This window comes from Manihot esculenta, chromosome 8 (assembly GCF_001659605.2).
Source record: "Manihot esculenta cultivar AM560-2 chromosome 8, M.esculenta_v8, whole genome shotgun sequence".
NCBI lineage: Eukaryota > Viridiplantae > Streptophyta > Magnoliopsida > Malpighiales > Euphorbiaceae > Manihot > Manihot esculenta.
This window is the reverse complement of record NC_035168.2, coordinates 34,516,905-34,532,604: the sequence shown is the minus strand read 5'-3', so window position 1 is coordinate 34,532,604 and position 15,700 is coordinate 34,516,905. Positions and strand designations below refer to the sequence as shown.

The window sequence follows — 15,700 nt, the reverse complement described above, 5'->3', positions numbered from 1 at the left end:
AGTTGTTCTCTCGTTGGGCTAGAGGTTCAGCCAATGAGTTTTAGGCCCAATATTCTAATGGGCTACAATTCTGCGGCTGGACTACATTTCTCGCAGAGTTGAACAAATTTTTGCCAAAATTACTTTTCCATTTCGTAACCAAGGCGACGTGTGTCGGAACAGCCCCTCAGTGTTCCACGTGGCAGCTCTTAGCTTTTCTTTTTGTGTCTGTCTCGTGTCCATTTCTGATTCCAGTTCCGCTTGGTGCACTTCTGTTTTTGTTTCCCGGGAAAAACAGAACCTCCAAGGTAGGAATCCGAACAGGTAGATAGATATCTTTCCTATCGCTCTTTGCAACCTAATCTTCCCCCTCCTTACCTGCCTGGCATGGAGGGGCAAGATTCCGTATTCTGCCTCCATCTCATTTACACCTATACACATTCTCTCTCTTTAATTCGGAGATGACAGATTTCCCGGATAATTATCACCGGCAGAGTTGTACAAGCGATTCGGTTGTTCGCGAAGTTGAAATCGCCGGAGAAGATGGCACTGCCTCCAACTCTTCTGGTTTGTCTTTTTTTTGTTCTTCCGATCCTCATTTTACGATATGGCTACGTCGCTTGGGCGACTTTCGCGTTGCCATACGCTACAGGCGTCGGATTTTTTCGGGTCTGGTCCTCTGTGGGCCCTGGTGATATGACGGCTGGGGAATGACATAGAAACAATTTGTGTCCTTTAGCGGTACTCTTTCAACTAGTTAAGTACTTAAGTGAATGAATAATATAACAGTACGTTAGCAAAAAATTAACCAAAACTGGAAAATCTAAAACTTTACTGCAATTTGTTTCTACGCTAAGCAATGAGCACTGAACAGATGAGAAACTTCTGTCAGTATAAGATTTTCGTGTATCAACTTCTTACAGTTAGATAATAAAGCGTAATTTAAACTTATTGAATTTCACGTATACATTACAATAAAAAATTCAAAATTTGTGGGAATATTCATATGTTTACTACGATTACGGTTCTTAAATGCAGGGTTATCTTTATTAAAATGATAATGGGGTTAGGAAGGGCTGCCCACTAATGATAATGATGGCCAGCGATAAATGATGATAGGTGGATGATGGTTAGGGACTGCCAAGAATTGTTATTATTTATTATTTTCAAGTTTAAAGTTCGCATTGCATCTAGGGTCCTAACTCCCTCGATTGTTTTATATGTGTGCGCGTCTTTTTTTGCGTGTACTTTTGCAGTAACATTTGGCAAGCTAATTTGTTCATAAAGTAATCATGTGTATTTTATTTTTAAATCTTCTCCACTCAGGGCTCATAGACAATAGTTTGTTCAAACATGGCATGTCTAGAGAAACTTCAACTACTGGCAAATCGGATTCAAGTTCCAGTCATCAGAGAAAATCTGGTAGATCTGAAGAGAGTCATAATCTACGCATATTGGCAGCAAAGTTGTTCGATGATAGAGTTCCTTTTAGAAAGAAGGTTTTTTACACATTGGCCATTGGCAATAATTTTTCTTCTGCCTATAGTATTTAGTATGCACGGGATGTAAAACCTGTCATCTTTGTATAACTAGACTGATTTAAGCTTGTGATACTTCCCACATAATTGAAGCCTGAAGGTCAATAGTGTGCTTGATATGAGAAGCATTTGCATTGTGAATTACTCTTAGTACATTTCCATTGTGTCAGAGGCTCTGCCATAGATGTTGGTCAGGTCTGTATTATTTTCTTTGTTTATGACTAAGCTACTTCAATTTTTCTGTAGACGTCTAAAGGTTGAATATTCAACCTATAGATCTGTAATGCACAAGCTGAATGGTATTATAGTGATTGGCATGATTATGGGATAAGCTACGAATACATTTGTTGTTTGAGCTTTTACTAGTCTTTTGAGATAATATGGGATTTCCTATTATTATATGCAGGTTTATCTGTTTTATCAATGTTTTCCTCACTATATGTTCTTCCCTTTTTATATATTTAGTCTCATGGGATAGAAGCAATTATCATCCTATGGACTATAGTTTGTTTATTAGAGTTCAATGATTGAAATTTTCATTTTCTTTTGGGTTGAATTCATTTATGATAGTCATATTATCTTATGAATATTCTGCTTAATCATGTTTTGTAACTTTTTTGTGCACCACCTTATTCAAGTGTCTGGGCATTCAATAATATTAATCAAAAAAATTTTGCAGCTCAAATTATTTCGTAAAATTGCAAATGTTAAAGACGACGGAACCGCACAATTAGAAGTGCCTGGAGATATTAAACCGTTCTCGATCATGTTAAAGATGTTCATGATGGATGTAATGATGAGGAACCTTGTTACACAACTGAGCCTCCTGATATACCTCCCTTGCAAATAGTAATGCTCATTGTGGGAACACGAGGGAATGTTCAACCATTTATTGCCATTGGAAAACATCTACAGGTTACTTTCATTCTCTGAGTTCTACAATTCATTTAGAAAAGCTTGGTAACTCTCATTCCTCAATAACAAGTAGCATGTCCAGTGCACAACGACATGTTGCTTATACATTATAGTCTAAGTTTCTTAACTATCTTAGGGCCATATATACTTCTATCATTTTTATATCTGTCTCAAACATTTTTTGTTAAGAATCGAACAATTACACAATATAAAAATTAAGAAAGTAATCAACTTTGGCTACATTCATGGCGATCGGAGTTTTCTTATTTCTCTATGAGTTTGCAAACAGAACATGCTAAAAGAATATTACATATTTATATGTTTAGAAAAAATACAAAAAAGATAAAATAGTCTAAAAAATTCACTTCAGGGGTTCCGCTCCCGAACCCTCACCTTTGGGTGGGGGGCTCCTGCTCCCACGGTCCGGCCAACTCAGTCTAGAGTTGAATCCGCGACCGTGGGGTATAGTGTAGAGTCCCTAATATATCATTAGGTTCCGTATCTCAACTTTTTTCTGAGACTATAATAGTTGGTACTAAAAGAGGAGAGGTAGTCCTAAGTTGAATGATTCTTTTTTTGCTTTGCCTCCATTTTAAGATCACTCACTATCCATGTCTTCCTGATTCTTCTATCTACGAATTTTCTTGCTTGGATCATTCCACAATGTGAGAGTTCCCATTGTCCTCTTGATGGATTAATATCTGCTTTGAAGTGGAGGTGTTTAGAGATGTGAAAACCAGTGTAGGTGAATGGAATTGGTGCTGCAAAGATGCTTTGAAGTGCTGTTGATGTGAATTTCATACTGATGATGTGCCAATGAATTTAGACTCGACCTGACCAAAATTCAATGTTCTTTCACCAATTTTTGTTATTCCTAGGAAAATTGAATATGGGCAATTTAACTTGATGGAGGATTGAACACTTGCTTGCAGGAAGATGGTCACAGGGTTAGATTAGCTACTCACTCAAATTTCAAGGACTTTGTGCTGACAGCTGGATTGTAGTTTTTCCCTCTCGGTGGAGATCCAAAAGTTCTTGCTGGCTGTAAGCATACAGATTTGCTTTTTAAATTGCCTTCTTATGCTCACCTACTTAACTGATTCTTCTGTTGTGCAAATGTAAAATTTGTAGGTAAAGTTATTAATAACAATTTATCTGATTATTTCTCTTTTTTATTCATGTTTAGTTATTTCACACAAGGATGTGGATGAAGTGTGAGATGTAAATTCCCCCCACCCCCTCCCTTCTTTTCATACTGGTAGCTGATTCATTCAGTTTCCTAGATGAGGCATTTCTTTAGAAAACTGAATTGTTTATGAATCTGATTAGAACATGATGTCTTAAATACAATTCTGAGTTTACTTATTCAAGAGAAAATTTTGCTGTTTGAGCACTCATCCCTGTTGAATTTACAGAGATTTCTGCTTCACCTGTTCCACGATATGCATGCATATGTATATTTTTTTTTCTGCAGATATGGTCAAGAATAAAGGTTTCTTGCCATCTGTGCCTTCAGAAATACCTATTCAGAGACATCAAATAAGGGATATTATATTCTCTCTATGTCCTGCATGCGAGGAACCTGATCCTGAAACAAACATTCCATTTAAAGCAGATGCCATAATTGCCAATCCCCCAGCATATGGTTAGATCTCATTACTTTTTTCCATTCTTTTCTCCCTTGGATATTCAGTATCTCCTTTATAGGTACTTGTTAATTTGTTATGTTTGGTGTTACTGTTGACTGATTTTCACTATAAGAAAGCTAAATAAGAGGAAGAATAATGCTTTGGAAAATTTTATTCTACTTTCTAATTCATCTTGGAAGTCTTTCTATTGGCTGTATGTTGGTTCTATTATTTATTGTTTTGAGGAACTTCTCAAAGATTATTTATGTATTTTATGTATTTAGAAGCCCTTTTTTGTCGGCTGCTTGTTGGAGACCAAGGGTAAGAATGTCATAGAGCCGTTCTTGTCATGGGTGTCCTCTTTAGAAACATATTAGTAGTAGTATAAAAGTACATGGAACTGAATTATTTTGGGATCAATTCATATTGCAGTCTTCTTATGTTACCAGCTTTAGATTCTAGATACGTATCCCTAAACCAAGTGGCACGGATGAAATGGGTCCATGTAGCCAACTCTACTAGTTTGGAAGTTGGTGTTTTGCTGGGCTTAATTGCATTGAGTTCCACGCTTTGTGGTTCTGATCACTGACTTTTTTTTTTTGTCTTGTTTCTAACAAATGAGATGATTGTATAGGACATACACATGTTGCAGAGAAGCTAAAAATACCAATTCATATATTTTTCACAATGCCTTGGACGTAAGTCTTCTTTGATAATATCAATCTTATGAATGCTTTTGGATGAAATGTTTTCATTTACAAGTGCATCAACAACATTTCTTTTTTTGATTATCACATCATGTGTGTGCTCACCCACCAATACACATACATATAGTTATCGTTTTAGTAATGAAATTAATTTCTGACAGTTTTTTTTTTGTCTACGACTCGTGTTCTGATTTAAGTTGAACTGCTTTATTATCCTTGTCAGGCCTACTTGTGAATTTCCCCATCCTCTATCTCTTGTTAAGCAACCAGTTGCTTATAAAGTGAGTTTTTTTTTCCTGTATTTTTGTTGGTTTTGCTCATCTTGTAATATTTTATGTTGAATTATAATTTCTATTTTAATTAACCTTGACCTCTTGTTGCAGTTGTCATATCAAATTGTAGATTCAATGATTTGGCTTGGAATACGTGACATGATTAATGAATTTAGGAAGAAAAAGCTGAAGCTAAGACCTATCACATATTTAAGTGGATACTATAGCTCTCCTCTTGATCTGCCTTATGGGTATATATGGAGTCCCAACCTTGTTCCCAAGCCAAAAGGTTATCTATTATGCTGATAAGATGATAACCTAGATTTTATATTATGCATTGATTTGATCATCAAGAATTCTCCTTTTGACGTATCAAAGAGGAGGTCCATTTTTGCTTACACTTTGTTTTGGTGTTATTGTTTTGGGAATTGTAAGTCTTGATTTGTATCTTAACCCTTGTGATAGTTTTCCATATTTAATAGATGCTTGAGCCTTGAATTTGGATAGTGTGTACTTAATTGGCTTCTTTCCAATGGCAGAATCAAATAAGTCTGTATACTTACTGGATAATTGCCCTCATGATTGGCTTTTCTCAAGATGCAAGGCTGTGGTAAAACTTCACTGTTCATTTATTTTACATAGCTGAAAAAATATACATTAAAATGCATTGTCTAGTTACCCAAATTTCTTGCTTCTTCCTTCATCATTAAACTTTAATCAAGTTGGTTGTTTTTTCTGATTCTTTTATGTATTTGCTGAACTAAGTTTGATTCCAAATAAACAACTTGATTGCTGAATTAACAATATGAAAAGCAAAACCAAAGAGGCAGTAATTTCAAAAGCCAAATCTGCTTATTTTTGTTTAAAATGGGAAGTTCTCTGCAAACCTTTAGCTATGATATCTCATACCATAATTTTCCCTCTGAATTTCATTTAGAGATTATCTCAGTATCATTGCTATACAATTAATAATTTAATGCCAAAAGAAAAGTAATTTGAGAGTATCCTATTGTACTGAGTTTACACTTTCAAATGACATATGTCCTACGTGACAGTTGGTACAATCTTCTTTCACTCTTTTACATGCATGGTTTTGTTATGCTGTTAGACTGAATGCTTACATCCTATCTTTCGAAAAACAATTGCAATTTTCACCTAAAACATTCAAAGTTTTCCTTTTTGTGATTTTTAAATTGACTAATTAATATGCTTACTGAAACTGGAAACTTTCAGGTGCATCATGGTGGTGCTGGAACAACTGCTGCTGGTCTTAAAGCTGCAGTAAATCAATGCACTTTTCTTGAAAACTAATATTTGTATAAATTGTTTTGCTAATTTACTCTTGGTGACCTATTTTATGTAACAGTGTCCTACAACCATTGTACCGTTCTTTGGGGACCAGCCATTCTGGGGAGAGCAGGTTCATGCCAGAGGAGTAGGTCCTGCACCAATCCCAGCGGAGGAGTTTTCACTTCCAAAGTTGGTTGAGGCAATAAAATTCATGCTAGATCCCAAGGTAGGCATGAATTCCTTTCATGTCAGCTTTGTTATACAAGTTTATCATAGTGCTTTGCCTTCTCTGTTGTTCATTGGGTATGCTAAACCAAGGTTGGAATTTGTAATTGGGAAAGCTCTAGTCTGATCTCATTTCCTTAAAGCAGAATGGTTCAAACTAATAGTAATGGGTGGTATAATTGGGGTAAACTTCATGCAGGTAAAAGATCGTGCTAGGGAATTGGCCAAGGCCATGGAGAAGGAAGATGGGGTACAAGGTGCAGTAAATGCCTTTTATAAACACTTTCCTCGCAACAAATCGGAACCTGAACCTGAGCCTAACCCTGCACATTTGAAGTTTCTTTCAATACCAAATCGTTTTGCTTGCCATTGATTTTCGACTCTTTTTATGATTCTTCGCTGGATCCAATCCCCATGGTACAAGATATAAGCAAGTGGATTCTTTCATATGAAATTTAAATAGAATATATTTGTTTGAACAGAAAGGAGAGAATTGATCATCACTTGCATCATCAACCCATTTGGATAAAAATGCCAAATTTATCATTTAGAACGCCCAGTTTCGACAAATCATTCCTTTATATGGATGGAAAACTTGTTTATGACCAAAATCATAAGACAAGCAGATAGTCAATGCTAAATCCACCAAAGCAGAAGATAAACAAAAATGAGAACTCCCAAAAATATGAGAAAGCAGCATACCCAGATTGCTATACTTTGCAGTCGCCTGAAGCAAAGCTAGCGGACAAATTAACAAGTCGTTTTTTCAAGAATTCTCTCGACAGTGTGTGCCTCCACCTTATGCTGACTCGGGCTCTCCCCTAGTCTAAGAACTAAGAAGCGCAAGAAATAACAGCAAATGTACACTTCCTGGCACAATAGTCGAAAATATCAATATTTTATAGACAAGTAATTAATCCACAGATTAACCAGAAGCAATAAATATCCAACACATAGGAGGAAATAAAAATGGGTTGATGGATTTAAATTTGTTAATTGAGAGAAAGCGGATACTGAAAGATTCCATTATTTATTTGCAAGGAGTTAAAATTTAAAAAATAAAAATAAAAACTTTCTTTTAATGATTTGGTACGTCTAACTGAAATATCGTGGCGAAAAAACAACATATGAGAACATTAAAAAAGATCGAACAACCAGAAATCTAACAGCAGCGGCCCGAATATGAGCACTAGTTTCTCCTTTTTCTTTGCAAGTTGGTTTGAGAGGACACTTGTATTTTATCCTTTTAATTAAGAAAAGGCAAGTATCTAAAGTTTTCGAGGTAGATTTGGTAACTTCTTAATTATTTTCTATGAAAATTTCTAAAAAGGGGCCACTCACTCTTCCAGAGCAAACACGTGATGACCCCATTGTGTTTGTGTTTGTTCTGAAACTCTTGATGGATGTTCCCCAGCCAAAGAGTGGAAGAAAATACAGAAAACATAAGTGGAGATAGGCAAGATCCAAAACTCCACTTCTATAGTTATTTCCCATTCCACAGCCAAAAGCCAAAAAAAATTGCTGCTTTCCACGAATTTTCAGATGCTATGGTTAAGGAAATTAATCATGACATGCCTGTCTCGACGTGAATGAAGATGAAGCATAACATCTTTTATTCCAGCCCCAACGTCTCATGGTATATTATAGGGTACAAGTTAGTCATCAATACGAGCTCTAAAATTAAATGCAGGAAAATGGAATGATTTGAAAGCTTAGAAGAGAACAAATTCAAAACTAACTCCTACACTGGAGAGGAACCGGAGCCAATGGCCTTCCAAAGCTTGACCCAGTCCGACATGGCATCGGCAGCACCAGAAAAAACAGGATCCAATGGCCCCAGCTGTTGCTTAACCGCCGTTGCAATCTGAACTACACAATCTTCTGGTGTGGCGGCTGTTGGTGGCAACCTCACTGACTGGAAGAAAGGGACTACTTCCTCCATTAGCTTCACCCCTTCCCACTCTTTTTTCAAGCTCTCAATGGCGTTACCTCTATCTTTTCTCCATACATAAGGCAGCCCACTTTTCACACCAAGGCCAAGGTGATCACATACAACCTTAACACACATCCCACTCCATATATCTTCCATGGTTTCCCACCTCAACTTTCCTTCCCCAGCTAACCTCAGAGCCGGTAACAAAGCAGGGCCCACCATTTCACGATCAAAAGCGATGTTGATTCCACTGATGGGCATCATGGTCCTTGCTGGAACAGTCATCACTGCATCAACATATCGAGAATTCCTCTGTCCTGGCTTCAGGGCTTGTGTAGGTGCATCAAGGTCGGCTAAATTAAGCCACAGTCCACATGACAAAGCACATGTAACCCCATTGCGAAGGCTAAATGGGTATCCCCGAACAAAATCAGCTCCTTCGCGATAAGGGTCATAGAGTGTATTAAAGAAGAAAGGAGTAGCTGGAGTTGTCAGGTTCTTGATATGCTGGTCTACAGCATCTATTAAGAAACCTTTTTCATCCTTGGCTGGGACACAGTCATCATCAATTGAAACAATGTACTTTTTACGAGATATGAGGAAGCCAAAATATCTGCATGAATACCCAGAGAAGAGAACAGAAGTGGAAGAGCCCACTGCACGATCCATATGAAATTTAGTATAGACATCTACATTAAAACCTTCTGGTATTTTGAGTTCCTCATTGAGACCAGGGTCTTTAACAATTATCAGATGGAATCGAGAAAATATCGGTCTCCAGTCATTCATGAATGATGTCAGGTCTGAGTTGAGTGCCGCTATTACAATATCAACATCACTGTCCTCGAAATTAACTACAGACATCTTCCTGAACTATAAGAACTAAGAACAAATAACTCAAATCCAGTATTTAGTATTGCCTCCAAAAAGCAGCTGCTGTATGACACAATAATTGACTGGGCGCACACAGTTATTTCTTAGAATTTCTCAGAACATCCTAGAAAGAGAGAATCAGCATGTCAAATGAAAATTAACTGGAACTTGGCTTGAAAATTCCTGGAATGATGGATGGAAAATTTTCGAATGTGACTTACTGGTAAAAAAAGGAATGGGGTGAGAACATGCTGCATACTAAGTGGCAGTATAACTGAAAAATTGTATTTTTTCCACTTGCTACTAAGAGATTCAGAAGCTTCTCATTCAGCTTTCCAGCTTCAAAATTTCTCTATTCAAAACAAAAATCAACATTACTACTGTTCTGATAAAAAGCAAACAAAAAATTAAAATAAATAAGGTAAATGGTCATTAGGAGTAAGAATGAGAGTAAGACTAAACATCAAAATGCAACAGATTCATATACATATATGTCAATTCTGAATCATGTAATCTTAATCATTGAATTGATGCAAAGATCTTCAGCTCAGGTTAAAATAGAAGAAAAGCAGAAAGTCACTATGTCCTGTGTAAAACATGAAAAGGAGCACTTCATAACACGACGACATATGGGTCAGCTAGGTGATCAACTGGCAAATTGATATGAAATGTATGACTGTGGCAAAAACATAAAATACAAGGCCAAATCCTTTTGACTAAGAAAGTGATAAGTATAAGAATTTGGCACCATCACTGATGCCTGGGCCTTTCTCTCAAAACACTCTTTCTTATTTTGTTTTAGGCGGGCTTGCACTCATCTAAGAGAAAAGGAAGCCCAAAACGGCACTCTTTCATATTTTAGTTACTATGGAAAACCAACTCATCTTCTTGAAACAATTCAAACTTTGTACCTGGAGATCTCAACAAAAGAATCTTTTTGAAAACAATAATGTTATGAGTCCATAACACAATTCTTGTGGCCCAGTGATGCTAGACTACCAACTAAACAGAACTTTAAGTCCTTAAAATTCCAGAGCAATACTGCACTTTTACAATGAAGGAAGAAAGATAAGTCTATGCAAAAATTGGTTGAACTCAGAGCTTGTTAAAGCAGGGAAGAAACAGTGAACAAATATTGGGTGCAGACTATCGATTCACTTGATTAATGATAACTGAAACATAGACAAGTATTCAATTGGTATTAATTCGAACAAAATCAAAAGAATACAACTTTCAATGGTCCCCTTGAACTAGAAAAGAAATTGTCACCTAAATAATTCACAACGATGTTTTGGCATTTAGCTTAAGAGGACGTCATATGATTCAAACTAGCTGGTCCAATATGCAATGATTTTGTAGTTTTTGTACATGATGATAATACTATATAGATTATTCGATCTAGACCATAGATATAAATATTAGATTTACAGTTAGCCCATCTAAATTCCTACTCCCACTTTTCCCCAAGAAAAAAAATCCGAAGCAAAGTGATAAAAGCACAAATAAAAACAACAAAAATGCCTAAAAAAATTGAAGCATACCCTTTAATTCAAAAGAAAGAAACAAAGAAAAAATCTACACGGCTCACAACTTCCACTATCCATGGCAAATCCAACATTCAAAAGATACCCAGAATTTCCCGCAGACCAGAAACACAAAACAAACCAACCCTGTTCACATCACACACTTGACAGCAACTAAAAACGGAAGAGGGAAAAAAATAGATAGAGAGAGAGAGAGAGAATACCACGAAGAGATCGAGGCGGACGAGATCAGTAAGGGGGAAAAGATCGGACAAGTGATAGAGATGAAAAACAAAAGTGTCAATGGCTACTTGCTAGACTCTAAGACATATATAAGAAGCAATGTAGATTATGAGCTAGACCAGCGTCTGTGGCCTCCTCTCTCTACTGGCGATTAGCTAAGAGAGAGAATGAATTGGTCCAAGCTTTGTGCAGAGGTTCAAGGATGGGGCTTTGTTATCTCCGTCTTCGCCGCTGATTATGTGTTGACCTTGAGCTTTCTTTTTTTCTTTTTAAGTTATAGTTCAATTTAATTTATTTTTTAATTTTAGGTAAAACAGTTCAAAATTTTCAATTTAAATTTAATTTAATTAAGACACTGCTTTAAAATTTTATATTTTCCATAGAAAATTTTTTTTTTTTCTGAATAGCTTGAATAATCATATATACATAATTTTATAATTTTTATGTATGACCAACTAACAATTCCTAGATCCATCCTTGGGATCCATCCCAAGTTGGCATTGCTGAATGGACAAAAGATTGTTGACTACATCAAAAATTGGCACTGAGATTTGATAGCAAAAATTATTTTGGCTAAAATGCATATATTTTAGTATTTTTAATTATTAAATATAAATATTAATTTTTTTTGAAAAAATATTACTTTTTAAATATAATTTTATTAAATTTTTTTTCTTACTGCTAAAATAAAGGGTTGGAAGTAAGCTATTTTTGTTGTTTTAATTTTCTTATGACCCAAAACTTGTAAATTTAATTTTTGAACTATTTTTTAATCTAATATGTATTTTAAAAAAATAATTTTCTAAATAACAAATTTAAATCTTTAATCCTTAAAGCTTTTCATTCCAATTAGGAGAACTTGCATATGCAATGACTTTTCAGGTATACATAAATGCCATTGAAATGCTCAAAGTTAAAATGTCCTTAGAACATTATTTTTAGGACCAGCTTTCCATCCATTGCATTTAAAATTAAATTGAATAAATTAAAAATTAAAATTTTAATATTTATAAAATTTAAATTAAATTAATTTTAATTAAAATTAAATTAAATCAAATTAATATAATTTAATTTCATTCAATCGGTTTGAATTTTTAATAAATTTTTTTATTTTTTTACTTTATTTTTAATATTTTAAAATTTAATTAAAATATTTTAACACCATCTAATCTCTTTAAATTATTAAAAATAATATATTATTATCACTAATCAATTTAATTTTTTCAATTTTAATTGAAATTTTTAAAATTAAAAATTAAATTGAATTAATATAAATAAAAAATCAAACTAAATTATTAAATTAATTCGATTCAGTTAATTTTTTCGATCGCCCCTGCTTATTTCAATGAAATGCGACAGATAAATAATCTACTTTCAGTTCAATTAAATAAAAAAAAATTAATCATTGTTATGATATTATATCATAAAATCTTAATTTTCTGCCTTTTTAATCTTGCTTTATATATAAAAAAGAATATGCATCTCATGAATATATTACAGAAATATAGCATTCTGCACTTTTAATTTTAAAAACATAGGTGAGATTTCAAATTCTAATTTCTTATCTATTTTGAAATACTTATATTTATAATTATTTATAGTGAAAAAGGATCTAAGTTACCCTACTGTGTAACCTTCACTCATTGGTATGCAAAGACAAAAGCAAGAATCACACATGATACTCGGAAAGTATCTTCAACCTCTTCCTAAAAACAAACAATTGTGTTCAAATACATCAACACACAACCTCCTAACCTTGGAGATCACCTTCTGTAAGTAAAACCCTTCACATTGCACAAACAACAAAATCCACACTATCAGCATAGCAAACCATATCTCATATGGTGAAGATGCTTGCAAAACACATAACATCAGGCTCGTCATAAACTGAGCCTTTATTTTACTCCAACAATAGACATCAGAAACCTCAGTTTATCACTAACTTCCGCCAGATCAGAGGAATCTTTGAATGAAACAGGCGGCTCAACTCCAGTGAAAATGTAAAGAGCCTTAAGCTCCTCTGTATATGTCCCTTGTCGTGCAGCTGTATGTCCCACTATTGTACGCATCGCATCAATTTGTTTCCATATGATCTCCTCACTGTAAGGTGCCTACAGCAGAATAAGATAAGCATATAGAAGAGCAGTACATAATTCGAGTGGATGCAAAATGGCTTAATTCTTCCAAGGTTAATTCACTCTTATCATTTAACACTTGGCCTTATACTTGGTTTCTGCAGCCGCTATAGAAATGCATGCTTCAACCCAATTCGGTCGAATTTTGCTTTTCATAGCATAGTTCCAAGTCTCCTGATCTCTTCTCAGCAATAAATTGCAGTGTGAGTTCAGATGGTGCTGAGTAATGCATGAAAGGGCAATGTATGTCCTTTTTATCTATTCGCCACTCAATTAATTGGCCCCCAACATTTTAATGGTAATATGAAGTAGCCAAAAATAAAAATATTAATGTTCTCATCAATAAAAGATTAGACATCAGGGAAACTCCTGCTTATCCTTGGTGGTAGAAGCTGCAAGTGAATGGTTCAATTGAGCATAAGCCGGTAGCAGGAAGAAAATGCAATTAATTGCAGACAGTAGGCAAGGTTTGCTAGATAAAACATAGGCAGAGAAAATTGAACATGAGCGGAGTTATTTACCACTTGGGGAAAGCTATGCCTTCTTTGTTGCAAAGAAGGTTGAGATGAGATGCTAATAAAAGGGCAAAATTTGAAGTGTGTCCAAAGTTAGCCTTTGGGAAAAATCTTGTGCATAAATAAATATGAGCATCACATTTTTATCAATTAACTATACTTAATAAAAAAATTTGATCTGAAACATGAACTATAAGAAGTCGTACCTGATCAGAAATTCCAGAATGTTCAAGCTCACTCCCTGTAGATGAGCCAATATTCAAGTCCATGAATAAGACTAAAGAATTAATCTAATGACCAAGAAGAAAACTGGCTGAATTTTATCAGAATTGATTCTAAAACTTTACCTTCTGATGTACCAGAACCTATAGAAGAAGGCTGCAGCTGAGCTTTCACCTCTACATTTTCAAGTAAAATTAATTTGTCACCATTTTCTTCTACTTTTTGGCCATAAGCATTTCCTTCACCTAACTGTGTTACAGTTCCTTTGACATTTGTATCAGTTTCACCCTCGTCCCTGATTCTTTCTATCAATCCTCTAGTCTCCCTCACCAATTCTTCGTTGTCTTTATTATCTCCTCCCTGACATAATTCTACAGCCACATTTGTCACTTCAAATGGCACCTCCTCCACTCCAGTATTGCTTACATTTTTCTCCATTCCCTCAATTACTATCATAACTCCACATATCTCCTCAGCTGCATCCTTGTTTTTCTCCATTAGTGGCTCCTCTTTCTCCTTTTCCAATGTTCCCTCAATTTGTATATCAATATCTTTTGATGACTCTTTCTCTCTTTCTACATCCTCATTGACATCTTCCTCATATCCATTCTTCTCCACAACTTCAAATTCTTTTTGAGCATAAAGTCCCCCCTTCAAAGCATTCACTTCATCCTCATTTTTCATCTCAACCTTTCCTCGGAACCCAGAATCTACTTCATATTTTGTTAGACTATCTTCCACAAAAAGAGGAGTTTTAGGAATTGGAAGCAATTTACTCATGATCTTCTCAGTGCAAGCATAACTTGCTAAGAAAAGGCCATAGGGAACCGAACAGGCAACCCCAACTGCTGAGATGAACATAAGTGGAGGAAGAACTACTGGTGCTGAAGATATGACAAAACCAGTAATCAACATCTTCTTCCCCAGAGCCAATCCTTTATCTATGATCCATCTCATCCTTCCACTGTTTTCTTCATATCCCTGGCTCTCCCACTCCATGGCCTGATATTCCATTCCGTAAGATCAAGTAACCTTTATATATGTCAAACCCGAAAGGAAGCCAGAGACATCTAACAGCAAGCCCTAGCTTCTTTCCTTCTTCTTGATTTCTCAGAAAAAAAAGGGGGAAAATTAAGAAAATGAACAATAAAAAAAAAACTAAGCCTTAAATTAATATCTCAAGAAGGGGCCATTTTAAGTGAAGCCTAGCATTTAATCAAGATTCAAGAAACATCAACGAAAAGAAAAGATTCATCCATTGATAATTGCCCTAACCCAGTACAGGAAACCTGTCTGTAATTGTTAAGAGATGGGATTCACAGACAAATACACCGATTTTCTTCAATAGTTAAATTAACATCTTGCAAGAACCAACTACTCCTGCAAAACCTGTAACAAAAAAGGGAAAAAGCTTAGTTGGGTACCTGATTTTTGAGGATTAATGGCGGTATAACTTGGCGTCAACCAATCGCATAATGTTTTATGTCTGAGTTGAGGCCGAGCGTGCGAGACAGCGTAGTTGAGGTTGTTGATAACGAGGTGGATATGGGAAGAAAGAAGGTGTATTAGTTATCGACACGCGTTGGAAAGAGGCGATAGACGTAGATCTGTGGCAGTGTCTGCATGGTGCTCTCATGCAGGTGGTCACCGATGGATAGCGTTCCGCATTTCAACGTGGCTGATGGTAGCCGTCGCCACTTAG

The 15,700-nt window shown here is 35.5% G+C and overlaps 2 protein-coding genes and 1 pseudogene across 5 annotated transcripts; 1 reads left to right on the top strand and 2 right to left on the bottom strand.

Moving 5' to 3' along the window:
- The first annotated feature begins 144 nt into the window (after nt 1-144).
- Nucleotides 145-7,497, top strand: LOC110620777 (annotated as a pseudogene).
- A 647-nt stretch (nt 7,498-8,144) lies between these two features.
- LOC110620213 (probable UDP-arabinopyranose mutase 5) lies at nt 8,145-11,385 on the bottom strand. Its single transcript, XM_021763847.2, has 3 exons — nt 11,108-11,385; nt 9,582-9,712; nt 8,145-9,484 (listed from the first exon to the last, which is right to left on the bottom strand). Exon 3 carries the CDS (start codon nt 9,349-9,351, stop codon nt 8,296-8,298), a length of 1,056 nt encoding a protein of 351 aa, XP_021619539.1. The 5' UTR covers nt 9,352-9,484; nt 9,582-9,712; nt 11,108-11,385; the 3' UTR covers nt 8,145-8,295.
- A 1,420-nt stretch (nt 11,386-12,805) lies between these two features.
- Nucleotides 12,806-15,700, bottom strand: LOC110620196. 4 transcript variants are annotated; one of them, XM_021763825.2, is made up of 4 exons: nt 15,423-15,698; nt 14,124-15,096; nt 13,983-14,017; nt 12,806-13,237 (listed from the first exon to the last, which is right to left on the bottom strand). In XM_021763825.2, exons 2-4 carry the CDS (start codon nt 15,010-15,012, stop codon nt 13,022-13,024), a joined length of 1,140 nt encoding a protein of 379 aa, XP_021619517.1. In that variant the 5' UTR covers nt 15,013-15,096; nt 15,423-15,698; the 3' UTR covers nt 12,806-13,021. The 4 variants fall into 4 exon arrangements, with proteins under 4 accessions (XP_021619517.1, XP_021619515.1, XP_043814662.1 ...); XM_021763823.2 differs by having other exon boundaries at nt 14,124-15,099; nt 15,423-15,697; XM_021763826.2 differs by having other exon boundaries at nt 13,092-13,226; nt 15,423-15,700.